Source organism: Phyllobates terribilis, unplaced genomic scaffold (assembly GCF_046119375.1).
Source record: "Phyllobates terribilis strain yellow unplaced genomic scaffold, ASM4611937v1 Scaffold_1__5_contigs__length_1240528914, whole genome shotgun sequence".
Lineage (NCBI taxonomy): Eukaryota > Metazoa > Chordata > Amphibia > Anura > Dendrobatidae > Phyllobates > Phyllobates terribilis.
This window is the reverse complement of record NW_027362761.1, coordinates 314,508,208-314,521,906: the sequence shown is the minus strand read 5'-3', so window position 1 is coordinate 314,521,906 and position 13,699 is coordinate 314,508,208. Positions and strand designations below refer to the sequence as shown.

The 13,699-nt window shown below is 41.8% G+C and overlaps 1 protein-coding gene across 1 annotated transcript in view; it reads left to right on the top strand.

Moving 5' to 3' along the window:
* The window catches only part of LOC141259265 (clathrin heavy chain 1-like), a 109,542-nt gene that overhangs the window by 58,534 nt on the left and 37,309 nt on the right, over positions 1 to 13,699 (top strand). The window contains exon 3 of the mRNA XM_073674946.1: positions 7,365 to 7,633. Coding sequence (XP_073531047.1) covers positions 7,365 to 7,633 — 269 coding nt within the window. The remainder of the gene's footprint in view (positions 1 to 7,364; positions 7,634 to 13,699) is intronic.

The following is a 13,699-nucleotide window of genomic DNA, read 5'->3' as shown; positions in this document are numbered from 1 at the left end:
ACAGTGGGAGAAGACTACTACTATCCTCATCATTGTCCCCTGCTGGTGCTGATTGCAGCGCTGGCAGGAACCATGATGAGGGCAGCGTTCATCACCCGGCGCATGGGAACAGCGCTAACTGTACCGCTGATTCCCAGGTGCCGATGCGTGTCATCCATGTGTGTTCAGAGTGAGATATTTTGCGGACCGTGTATCTGCAAAAAAAACGGACATGTCAGCATGTGAACCACACGGTCCATGGAAACACACTGACATGTGCGCAGACCCATAGATTTGAATGGGTCTACATGTCAGTGTCTCCGGTACTTGTGGAAACTGTCACCACACATACCGGACACACAGACGTGTGAAAGAGCCTTAAGAGTATCTGCACACGACCGATTCTAAACTTTGACAAACCCGCTGAGTTCTTCAAGCAGAAAATGCTTCAGGAAACTCGGGCATATTTTTTTTCCCTTTTTGTGTCCTTTTTTTTTCTGTAGCTTCCTGAGCATTTTTCCCTACTGTCTTAGCTACTTGTGGTTCTTTGTGGGTTATTTCCTTGATTTTTTTGTGATGTCTTTTTTGCTATGGTTTTCCATTAGTTTTTTTGGTTGTTGTTGAAACTGCTAATGTGTTTTTTTTTTTGTTTGTTTTTTTAAGTACAAACGATGGCAAAACTCTCTAAAAGACATCCTGTTGTCTTTTGAACTTTCCCATTGACTTGTATTGCAAGTGCTAAGCCTGCGCAGTGCGCTGAGCAGTGAGGCTTCATGATTACCAGCTTCACTGCGCACGCGCTTTGTTCCCTGCACGTGCATAGTGAAGCTGGTAATCACACAGCCTCACTGCGCAGACGCGGGACCAGCGGCCTGACATGTAGAAATGCGCATGCGCCCCACAATAATAGCACTCGCCGGAAGCAATATTCAAATACATGGGTGGCGCTAGCAGTGAATGCTGCGCCCGCCCATCACTGAATATGAGAATCACGCTATGACTGAACGAGCAGGTAGGATCTAAGTATATTAAAGGTTATAAAATCATTATAGCTGCACCAATTTTAATGAAAAAAAGCACACTGCATCACTAACAATGCTATAGGGGCAGTGTAGATAGTAGCTAGGACGTGACAGGTTCCCTTTAAAGAGCTTCGTTCACTGTTCAAGAGCACTACAAGAAATGAAAGCAGCACGGTTATTAGTTGCTATGTGTAACAGAATATTTTTCTTTTAAACCACTTCATAAATCTGTCGTTGTTTTATATTATTTCATTACTGCTATAATAAAGCCTGACCGGCTGTTCATGGTCAGGATGTGCACAAGACCTTTTTCTTTCAGAGTTGCATTTATTGCAATTTCCTAATGCATACATATCAGCTGAAACTCTCCTTATAAGTAAAGATCTTCTAAGGACTCATTCAGACATCCGTACAAATCAGTCCGAGATCAGACCACAATGCACAGACTGACCGCGGCTCTTCTGACCTGAGCGTGATAGCTTCATATATTTCTATGAGGCTGGTGCATTCTGGTTGGGAGAGCCGCAGTCAGTCTGTGCATTGTGGTCCAATCTCGGACTGATTTGTACGGATGTCTGAATGAGCTCTAATAGAAGATAGCATGCACAGGGTAATGCAGGAGCTGCTTGCCATAGTTTACAACACAGGTGATCATATTTCTCATTTTCCTGTATTTAGTCAGTGGTGTAAAGGGGTTGGCTCGCCATGACATATCACATTTTATGGCATGAATCATAAAAAGTAGTATTTAAATGAATAAAGCTTTCCATTTAAAAATAAAAAAATAAATAAAAATGGTCCATTGATCCAGTTCTGAAAGATACTGCTCACATGTGCTCAGCCACTCTCTGTCCATTCTTTGCTTTGTGATCCTCTGTTCACTGCAGCCAATAGAAATAGCTTTCTGCCCTGCCTTCTATTTCTATTGGCTGCTCTCCAGTGACCAGAGGATCACAATGCAGAGAGGGGCTGGACATGTGTGACTAGTCGCTCAGCTCATTAGGTCGACCTACATACTGAACACCAGGTGGCACTATTCTATGTAAGAAAATATCAACTCTTCAATTGATCATTTTCTTTAACAGCCTGAGAATTGCAAAGTGTTCATTTTTACTGATCTCTACAGTGAATGTGATATTTGGCCAATTATCACTGACTAAGTTGTACTGTTCCGTTTTTTTCACTTTTTATATCTGGTCACCACCAGTGCTGATAACAGCTGTTCAGTGGAGGTGCAGGGTGTCTGACCCCCATCTATCTGATATTGATGACTTAGCCAAAGGATATATCATCAGTGTAATAGCGGACAATCCCTTTCAGTACAATATCCTGAGATATGATCCTTCAGCATCTGCCTATAAGAAGCCTTCAAGAGAGTGTTAAAGGGGGGTATTCCCATCTCTAAGATCCTATCCCAATATGTAGTAGGTGTAATAATATTAGCAAACACCTCCAATTAGAATGTAGTATAGTTCTTCTGATTCACTATATCGCGTAACCCATGTGCAGGGCATTGCAATAGCTTAGGTATCCATGGCTTTTTTTTTAAAAAAAAAATAAATAAAAAAAATTTGATTGACCTTTTTAACTTCTAGTTCTACCTTGCCAGAAAGTACATTTAGGTTTTTTTTCCTGATCCCTGGCTGGTATGAAAAGGAGGAGCTCCTCTGGGTATGGGTGGATAGCTCTAATATACTTAATGGAATGTGTTCTTTTCATCCTATTGAGAAAATGATGTGTGTAAATTTTATAGGCTACATAGTATTCAAAATTTGTATAAGGTTGTTAAAGGGAACCTACCACCTTGAGAAATGCTGTTTACCTGTCAATACTGAGGTAATTTTAAGATAAACACTGTTTAAAACCTGTGTAGACAGCTTACTGGAGCAGAGGCTGCAGGGGGAAAATGAAGTTATATTCTCCCTGCAGCTGTTCAATTCTAGACATCATGGCAGTGCAGGGATCTGTTAGGTCGCATTTAGACGTCCATACAAATCCGTCCGAGAGTACTGCAATGCACAGACTGGCATTTTTTTCCCTTCTGATTGGATTGAGAAAAAAATCGCAGCATGCTGTAATTGTCTGAGTATATTGGAGTAGAATCGCCAATGCAAGTTAATGGGTGCAAGGAAAAAAAACGCATGGTACACTGATCATTCGTGTGCCGTCCGATTTTTACGCACACGTTATAGACAACCCGACATCTCATCAGCCGAGTACAGTAAAATCAGTGTGACCCGTCACAATAGAATAGATATACAGTAGTATTTTTTTTTACATCTGTCAAAAATGGACCATCTGTCATCTAAGTGTCATCCGTTTTGCATCTGTTTTTTTACCTGTGTATTTTTTTCTTATCCAGTTTTAAAAACTGAAAAAGGTAAGCTGTCTGTAATTTTTTCCCATTGACACTTAGCTATGGATATGTTTAAAATAGAACAAAATGGATGGAAAACCATTGCTTACTAGAGGTCTTCTGATTTTCATCCATATTGGAGTTTTCATAGACTTGAAAGGCACCTTCTGACCTTAAAAACTGATTAGAGTAAGACAGGCGCTGAGTTTAACGGAAAGAACTCACTGACCTATTAAAAAAAAAATAAAAAAATGTTAATTGGTCCATTAAACGTTATGGGTCAGTGTATAAAACGGACAGCACACAGATGAGAAAAAATGCACGTGTAAATGCTGCCATCTGAGCTTGTTACATGTATGTTGCGGATGCCTAATTTATTGCTGATTTTCAATTAATTTCCCTTGTGAGAATTATTCTCACCAGTGTCTGCTTAGTAACCGTAGATTTATTTTTTTTAAAACTAGTTTTATTGAAGATTATTTAACTTTAACAAGGTTGCATCATAGAAGAAACAATTCTCATTGCTCATAAATACTGTCTGGCAAATTTAACCTTGCCCTTGAGTCTAATAACCAAAAACATAAGACACTCGTGTCAGGCACCAAATATCACATACTTCACCATGAGAGAATACTCCTCATCGCCTGGGGCCTAATGTGAGTCAAAGGCGAATCAAACCAAGGCTTCCATACCTTGTCAATTTTTTGAGGACAAAGTCTTTTTGTATATACCACCTTCTCATGGGAAGGTAAAGTATTTACCAAGTGTGAAATTCGTTGGGGTCTTCTATCCATCCATATCATGGTGATATCCTTGAGAGCTAAAAACAATGTTTTCCCTGAGAAGAGTGCGAGGGTAGTGAGGCCAGGTCTCCTTATCAAGGATACCTATGAAACACAACTTAGGGCAGAGTAGTACTGGGGATTGTATGACCTTGATGATGGCTATGACCTCTTTCCAAAAGTCTGCAATATGAGGGCAATACCACATCGGGTGCATAAAACCTGCCACCTCTTCCCCACACCTATGACAATCTGCAGTTGTGGATCTACCCATGTTGTATAACCTGTTAGGTGCCAGGTAGCATTGATGGACTATATACATTTGGATTAGCTTGTTAATTGCTGGTGAAACATTGCAGGGAGGTCAAGGCCTCACCGATAGGGAGGGTATTACTGTCCTCCATTTGGCCTCAACCAACAATGGCGATGAGGAGCATCTGCTTAGTAATGGGAGTATTAAGATCAATCCTTGGGTCCCTGACTCCTTAGAATCCCAGTCGGGGGGGTATGAGGATATGAAAGAATTGCCAAAGTCTGAGAACTGGGTATTTAGGTTATGTCTTAGTTGCAGATACCTAAAGAAAGCGTTTCTGGGGACTTGCTAGAGCTGTGGACATTGATCAAATGAAACAAGAACACCCTGGATATAGTTTCTGTAAATTGTAATAACTGAATAATATATCACTAACTTTGGCCATGTTAATGATTTTGTCCCGCTTTGTGGGGGATGCGTGATATTTTTTTGTATGCAGTCACTCAGCAGGTGAGGTTTGGCCTGGGTCATGCTGCTGCATTACTTCCATTACGGGATCCCTCTTCAGCCTGCCGTTCTCTGGGATGGAGCCAAATTCCTTTGAATGCTCTTAGTATAAAGCCCTTTCATGTTTAGAAGACCTGCAGGGAGGTGCCAGTGGAATTATTCACATTTTTTTCTCTTATGAGACCTAATAAAGCTTCACGTGCTGTAGCTTAAGGACTAAATATGCTGAACATATAGTGAGGTGGAAATATGTACTAAGCATTAATAGCTGCGGCATGCCTAAATCTAATCAACCCAAAGGTCTTCTTACTAGAACCCAAATATATTTTCATTGCATTACTTAATAGATCAAATGCATTGGCCAGGCTTGTTTGAACACTTTTATGCATCTCTGATATAACATGGGCTAAAAGATTTCTTCTAGCACAAACCACAATTACTAGAAATCTGCTATTCTAAAACCAGGACCACAAGATCCTGCAGATAAAGGTTCTCACTAGTGTTGAGCGAGTATGTTCTATTAACCCTTTCGGCGAGTATGCTCGGGCCGAGCTCCGAGTATTTATAGCTGCTCGGTGATATGGTTAAATCGCTCCCGTGTGCATGATTTGCAACTGTTTGACAGTTTTACTACATGAGAGGAATGTCTATTTCTTACACATTCCTCACATGTAATAAAGCTGTCAAACAGTTGCAAATCATGCACACGGGAGCGATTCAACCATATCATCGAGCAGCTGTAAATACTCGAAGCTCGGCCCGAGCATACTCGGACAGAACATACTCGCTCAACACTAGTTCTCACACATTTGCTCATAGTGGCAAATCAGATTCCAACTTTTACCATTCTTATGCAAGTGTAAATTGTCATGTGGTGGTTAAGTAGAAAGATCTACATGTCCTCTTCACTCGTTTTCATAATTCACACTTATTTTGAGTTAACTTTTTACTTGTTTTTCATGGATAGAATCCATTATAACCTATGGAGCTGTACACCTGTCCATGTTTTTTTGGGAACCATGTGACGGCAAAATAAAAATCACGGTGACATGTCCAGTTTTAAGTCACGGATCAAAATTACCAATACAAGTATGTAGGTCTGTGAAAATCACATACAGCACATGGATGGCATCAGTGTACAATCTGTGTGCTGTCCGTGATTAACATTGCAATGTAATCACAATTTTATTTCTATTTTTTTAATATCCCTGATGAAACACTGATAGTAAAAACTGACACTGACCAAACACTGATGAATATTGGATCAATATCACTGCTGAAACTTAAATCATTTTTTTGAATACCAGAAAAATTACAGACATCTGAATAAGGCCTAAGAATGGCAGCTTTCCAGCTTCTCGAGAACATTGTTTTACAGTATCTGGGAAGATGATTAAAAGGAGACAATCAATGGCTGCACAGTTTGCATTTCCCAAAATTTCTGTATGTAAATTAGACGGAATTAACTCACTGGTGAAACTGAAATTCTCAAAAAAAAAAAAAAAAATTAAATAATAATTTCAAATGGCCAAATTTCTCAAAGGATATATATTTCAATACTTCTATCTTATCATCATTTAGTTTGGGGTAGCACATTTTAACAAATACAAGACAAGATGGTATGGTCTGCAGCCTCTCTACAGAAATATACCACCCAAATTTTAAGTAAAATTGTCTGGTGACGGATGGTGGGTGGCCTTCTCAGAACAGATACCAATTGGGGGCTAGGGAGAAAAGAAGGCACCTTCTGTTGCAATTAACTTCAAAATGAGTTTATATTCCCAGGCTAGTACCAACTCACCGCAGAGAGGCTCACCTTGTGCATCAATGGGGCTGAATGGGGGACAGTGTATGGTATAGGTATAAGTGAATGAGGAACCAGGAACATTTTGATGTCTGGGCCTCAGTTAAGATGACATCCTCCTGGATCCACTTCGTATTCTATCTGGACTTCCCCAACCAGAGGTGCCCAAGGCTCAATATTTTTATTCCTTATTTCATGTTAAATATGCATAGAGGACAGGAGAACTAGTCTGTGACAAAATATTCTAGTGTAGATGGGCCTTTATGATGTAGGTGGCCTTTTGGCGAGGTTTCACTGTAGACTTTCCAATCCCCGCATTCTCTATTGTTGGGCTTGTGATATGATTTATAAGTCTTTGACTTGTAGCTGTAATACAGTTTCATTGCACTTTTCCGCCATAGAAATATTTTAAAGATTAGTCTAGTTGACCTTCTGACTGTCTGGAATTGAAATGCTTTTCTGCGCTTTCAGTTGGCTTGTGCTGGCCTTCTAAGATAACTCATTGTCATTTATCACTGACGTTCTCATTTACTGTGTGGATGAGCACAAATGGTTACTATTCATTTCATGTTATTAAATGGCTCAGCAATTTGTTTTCTTTAAAGGGAAAGGAGAAATGAAATCTACATCATATTGTTTCTATTGCTTTTCCATAATCTAGCTGGAAAAACGCTTCAGATCTTTAATATTGAGATGAAGAGTAAGATGAAAGCTCACACCATGTCTGAAGAGGTTATCTTTTGGAAGTGGATATCTGTCAACACAGTGGCTCTGGTGACTGAGACGGCTGTCTACCATTGGAGCATGGAAGGAGACTCTCAGCCCCAGAAAATGTTTGATCGCCATGCAAGTCTTGCTGGCTGTCAGATCATTAACTACAGGACAGACGAACAACAGAAGTGGCTTCTCCTGATCGGCATCTCTGCTCAGGTATAGTCATCATGTAAACTGCTTACTTTCATCCTGGGAAATTCTAGCAGTGTGACATAAGCTGGCTATACATGTTACTTTGTCAATAATCTCATGCTTTAAAGTGACTAATCGATGGATATTATGAGGAATTCTCAGAGCGGGTAGGTTAGCGTTCAACTTTTTAATCTGAATGCTTTCCATTAAATAGACAACAGCAGTCACTTATCTCATTCTTGCTCCTAAAGCTTGCCAAACGGGCATGTATATGTTGCTGATGGCTACTAGTGATAGATTTTAACTAGTTTTTAGCGATATGAATAATTGGATTACCCTCAATTGAATTGATAAGGAGTCGTCAGCATAGTGGGCTGTGTCGCCCCACATGTATAATGGAAGAGAATCACTGCACACTCCTTGTTTATTGCAAAGTGACAAAGTATTTTATTGTGAAATGCAGCACATAGATATGCCAATGGTTGTACGAGTATAGTTATACTGATTCTATATTGGATCTATTAAAGGGATTGTCCACTACTTGGACACCCCTTCTCAATTGCTATATTCCCCTTTATAAAATAACAGCCTAAACTCCCCTCCAGTGCCGATGCTGTTCTAACGATGTCTATACGGGCTGTCCCGGGACTCGCGTAACCCTTTTAATGTTGCTTCGCTCTCTTCCTTAGAATGTAACTGACATTTGAGGGAAGTCGCAGAGCAGCAGAAGCTCTCACTTCTTCCAGGCGTCAGTTTTGTTTAGAAGGAAACGAGAATGAAGCAGCCGCTGACTGGCTGCAGGGTTCACATGCTGTCATCACCAGAGGTGAGTATAGGCTTTTATTTTATAAGGTGGAATATAGCAGTTGAGAAGGGGCTATCCCCTTTAATGCTTAAACTGTACCTGTCCGTCCCCAAACGCAATAACCTGCTGATATATGGTTAATTAACCTTATTACCCCAGGAGCCGCTGGTTTTCAGTCATAGACACGTGTTCGAAGCGTCTTCAAGTCACTGCTCACACCATTTTGAGTGGTGTAAGCACATCCCTGCACTTAGACAGCTCGCCGTGCAGAGTGAGTTGTCAATAAGTTCCAGGTTGAGCTTACAGCTGCCTCTCACTGTGTACGGAGTGGTGACTGCAGTTTCTTCTGGCACGCCTGTATGACTGAAAGCTGGCAGTGCCTAGGAGAAATAAAGTTCATTATCTCCCGGTAGCAGTGCTCCCGGGGATTGCGTGACATAATGTCACGCAATCCTCGGGAGAACTAGTACCGACACTGCTGGGACGGCGTCAGCACCATAGGTGAGTAAAAGTGTTATTATTTTAACCTGCAGATTAATAGCATTTGGGAACATTACAGGTTCTTTAAACCTTCCGTATGATACCATGCATAAGTTGCTAAACTATAGTATAAACTTGGAAATACATAGTTGCCCTCTGGATAGGAATTTTGGCTCTTTCATCATATATGTTGTCAGCAATGTAGATAGTGATATTATTAAAGTATTACTTTTAATTCAAATCTCTAAAAAAGGCTCATAAGAACATATACAGACAAACGGTCTAAAAATGCTTGGTGACCTAAATGGTGATATACTTATCAATAGATATAAGCAATATGGAACAATCTCACCAAGTGGTTGTCCTATACAGGTAAGTCCAAATCAGTTCTGGGTAAAGTAGCCATCAGATGCCCGGTCTGGGAGAAAGAGGTGGGAGGCATTGTCACCAATATACCACATATTTCCCCAAACGATCCCACAAAGAAATTGGTATATAGATGCCACTATAGACTCCCGACGCATTTCGTCATATGCTCATCAGGGGAGATGGGGTAAATGTCATAGCCACCATTAGGGCTGGGGCTTCAAAATCGCCACTCCAACAGGTATTTTCTCCTATTTTGGAGTGGTGATTTTGGAGCCCCAGCCCTAATGGTGGCTATGACATTTACCCCATCTCCCCTGATAAGCATATGACGAAACGCGTTGGGAGTCTATAGTGGCATCTATATTCCAGTTTCTTTGTGGGATCATTTGGGGAAATTGTGGTATATTGGTGACAATGCCCCTCTTCTTTCTCCCAGACCTGGCATCTGATGGCTACTTTACCTGGAACTGATCTGGATTTACCTGTATAGGACAACCACTTGGTGAGATTGTTCCATATTGCTTATATCTGTTGATAAGTAGATCACTTGTAAGACCATTTAGGTCACCAAGCTTTTTTAGACCAGTTGTCTGTATATGTTCTTTTGAGCCTTTTTTAGAGATTTGAATTAAGTTATATTTTAATAATACTACTATCTACCTTGCTGACAATATACTCTTTGATTGGTAGACCGCCATACTAGTAATATCTTTCATGATATACCCTTTAACCTATACAGATTTTATTTTTATTGTATTTTATTGTTATCATGCTCATAGAGTTCCTTTTTGTTATCTATTTACAGCGACATTATTGACAAAGGCTTTGGTGGGTCGAAATGTACATACTGATTGTCACAGGGAATTATCCTTGTATAACACTGGCATATCTACGTGCGATGTTTCACAATAAAATAGTTTTAGACTACACATGAGTTCACTGCCAGCTGAATGCTTGTTTGGCTGAAAGTAATTTCTCCCAACTTCACTATAAACATGCACACTCAACTGAGGGAGATATAGCGGCATGTAAAAGTTTGTGCACCCCTGGTAAAAATTACTGTTATTGTGAATCGTTAAGATGAAATTATCTCTAAAAGGTGTAAAGTTAAAGATGACACATTGCATTTTAAAAATTAAGAAAATGAAAATGGTCCAATGCAAAAGTTTAAGCACCCTGCATGGTTAGTACCTAATAGCACCCCCTTTTGCAAGTATCACAGCTTGTAAATGTTTTTTGTAGCCAGCCAAGAGTCTTTCAATTCTTGTTTGAAGTATTTTTATCCATTCTCCCTTGGAAAATTCTTCCAGTTCCGTGAGATTCCTGGATCGTCTTGCATGCACGGCTATTTTGAGGTCTAGCCACAGATTTTCAATGATCAGATCAGGGGACTGTGAGGGCCATTGTAAAACCTTCAGCTTGTGCCTTTTGAGGTAGTCTATTGTGGATTTTGACGTGTGTTTAGGATCGTTATCCATTTGTAGAAGCCAACCTCTTCAATTCAGCTATTTTACAGATGGTGTTATGTTTGTGACGCGCCCCCTGGGGTGGTGGGGTACTCGGAAGCCGGGCCAGTCGGTTCTATTGGGGTAGTCACGGTGGCAGTGACCCGGTCCGTGGCCCAGGGCGGTCAATAAATAAAGAAAAGAGGGGGAATAAAGTTTTGGGGATAAGGTTTCTTGACGCCACCCAATGGTATGTGGCAATAGGTGGCCGCCGCTGCTGTTCAGATCCACTGGGGCCGTTGGTGACGCAGCAGAGATGGTTCAGCTCTCCACGGGTAGAGCTAAGCCCCAGGACAGTTAAATAGGTAATTTTTTTCTAGATGTTGGTGGTGTAGTGCAAGGCAGGTGACGCGGCAGTTAAGTCAAGGACACAGTGGGGTGCAGTCTTCAAGTTTTTTTACTCCGTTTTTACGGTGCTCCAGGTTACAACTGGTAGCCATGTTATAGCAGCCCACCGTGTCTTGTGTCCTCCGGGGAAGTGATCCAGCCAACTCTCAGATAACTTGGGTGCACTTGATCGGGACCCCCTTCTTGTGTATCTTCCCGGGTCGTCTCTCTGCGCTGGCTCTCGCTCTCCTGCCCTGCGCCTCACACACAGTGTCCCGAGCCAGTGGCCGCAGGCCGTGTCGGGCGACGTCCTTTCTGTCCCCTTGGTCCTATATGACCACCTTTTCAGCGAATGTGTGTGGTTTTGGCTACGGCACTTAGAGATACCGCAACCTCCGGTTTGCTAGCTGAGTCTTGCAGTCCTCCACTAGTATGGGGCCGGTCCCCTACTGTGACCTGATCCCTTCATAGTCGGCGTGAACTCGGGCGCACTGGTGGACTCCGCACTTCCCATGCCCCTAAGATCCTTTCTCTGCCTCTGGAGCCTCTCACTGCTCTGGCCTTCTCTCTTCACTCCCTGTGACAGACTCCTGTCACCAACTGCTCTGACTGACTAACTGCCTTTCTAGATCTTTCTACCTTTCCTTTTATACTACCTGTCATGTGACCCACGTCACCAACTGTCACTCTACGTGGTCCCCTCTACCTTCAGTCCTTCCTTAAGTACTACCCTAAACTACTTCCTCCACCCACCTCCTCTACCTTGTTCACCCCTCCAGACAGGGACAGGGACTGTGCTCTCCCTCAGGAGCAATCTCGCCCTTCCCTACTGGAGTGATGTGGTGTTGGATGTGGGTGTATGAGTCCCGGGTAGTGCTCCCTCCTTACCCGAGAGTGGGGTACCACACCTCTGGCTGAGATGCAGTACCTCTGTGGCGACTTGACCCGCAGGAGCGCCACATTTGCATCAAGAATCTGTTGAAATTTCATTGAATCAATTCTTCCCACTACCTGTGAAATGTTCCTCGTGCCATTGGCTGCAACACAATCACAAAGCATAATTGAGCCACCCCCATGCTTAACCCCTTTACAACCTGGGACGTATTAGTACGCACCAGGCTGTAACCCCCGTTTCAGTGAGGGCACCGGCGGTGAGCCCGCACTGAACCGGGCACATGTCAGCTGATTATTACAGCTGACATGTGCCCGCAACAGCCGCAGGTGGAATCGCAATCCACCCGCAGCTGTTAACATGTTAAATGCCGCTGTCAATCTCTGACAGCGCCGCGCCGGAAGCGCGTCACTTACCCTGCCCATCGGTGACCCCGTCATGTGATCGCGGGTCACCGATGGGTGGGCATGACAACCCTGGGTCTGCAGCAGACTCCAGTGGTTGTCATGTACTGCTTGCTATGAGCGCCACCTAAAGTGGTCGGCGCTCATAGCACAGGAGCATTTCTACTACATAGAGGTGATCTACTGATCACCTCTATGTAGTAGAGACGATCAGACAAGTGCTGCTTCTAGTCTCCTATGGAGACTATAGAAGCAAGCAAAAAGTGAAAAAAAAGTTTTTAAAAAAAATGAAAAAAATATAAAAGTTTAAATCACCCCCCTTTCGCTCCATTCAGAATAAAATAATAATTAAAAAAACACATACACATATTTGGTATGCGTTCAGAATCGCCCGATCTATCAATATAAAAAAAAAAATTAATCTGATCGGTAAACGGTGTAACAAGAAAAAAAATTCTAAATGCCAGAATTACGTTTTTTGGTCGGTGCAACATTGCAATAAAATGCAATAACGGGCGATCAAAACATAGGATCTACCCCAACATGGTATCAATAAAAACTTCAGCTCGGCTCGCAAAAAATAAGCCCCCACTTTAGAGACGCTACGGGTCTTGGAAAATGGCGGCATTTTTTTTTTTTACCACATTTTGGATTTTTTTTCCACCACTTAAATAAAAAAGAACCTATACATGTTTGGTGTCTACTAACTCGTAATGACCTGGAGAATAATAATGGCAAGTCAGTTTTAGCATTCAGTGAACGTGGTAAAAAAAAAAGCAAAAAAAAAAAAATTTGTGATATTACACTTTTTTTTTGCAATTTCACCGCACTTGGAATTTTTTTCCCGTTTTCCCGTGCACGATATGGTAAAACCAGTAATGTTGTTCAAAAGTACAACTCGTCCCGCAAAAAATAAGCCCTCACACGGCCATATTAACCAAAAAATAAAAACGCTATGGCTCTGGGAACAAGGGGAGCAAAAAACGGAAATTCCCAGGGTCCTTAAGGGGTTAATGGTTGGCGAGATTGTTCTTTTTCTGAAATTCTGTGCCCTTTTTCTTCACACATACCTTTGATGATTGTGGCCAAAGAGTTCTGTTTTAACCACATCAGTCCACAGGACTAGTTTCTAAAATGCATCTGGCTTGTTTAGATGACTACCATGAAGGCCATATTTGTGCAGGTGTCTCATAAGAGTAGAACAATGTACCACAACTCCAGAGTCTGATGCATCTTTCTGAATGTCTTTTGCAGTCAAGCGGGGGTTCTGATTTGCCTCTCTAGCAATCCTTCTAGCAGCTCTAATTG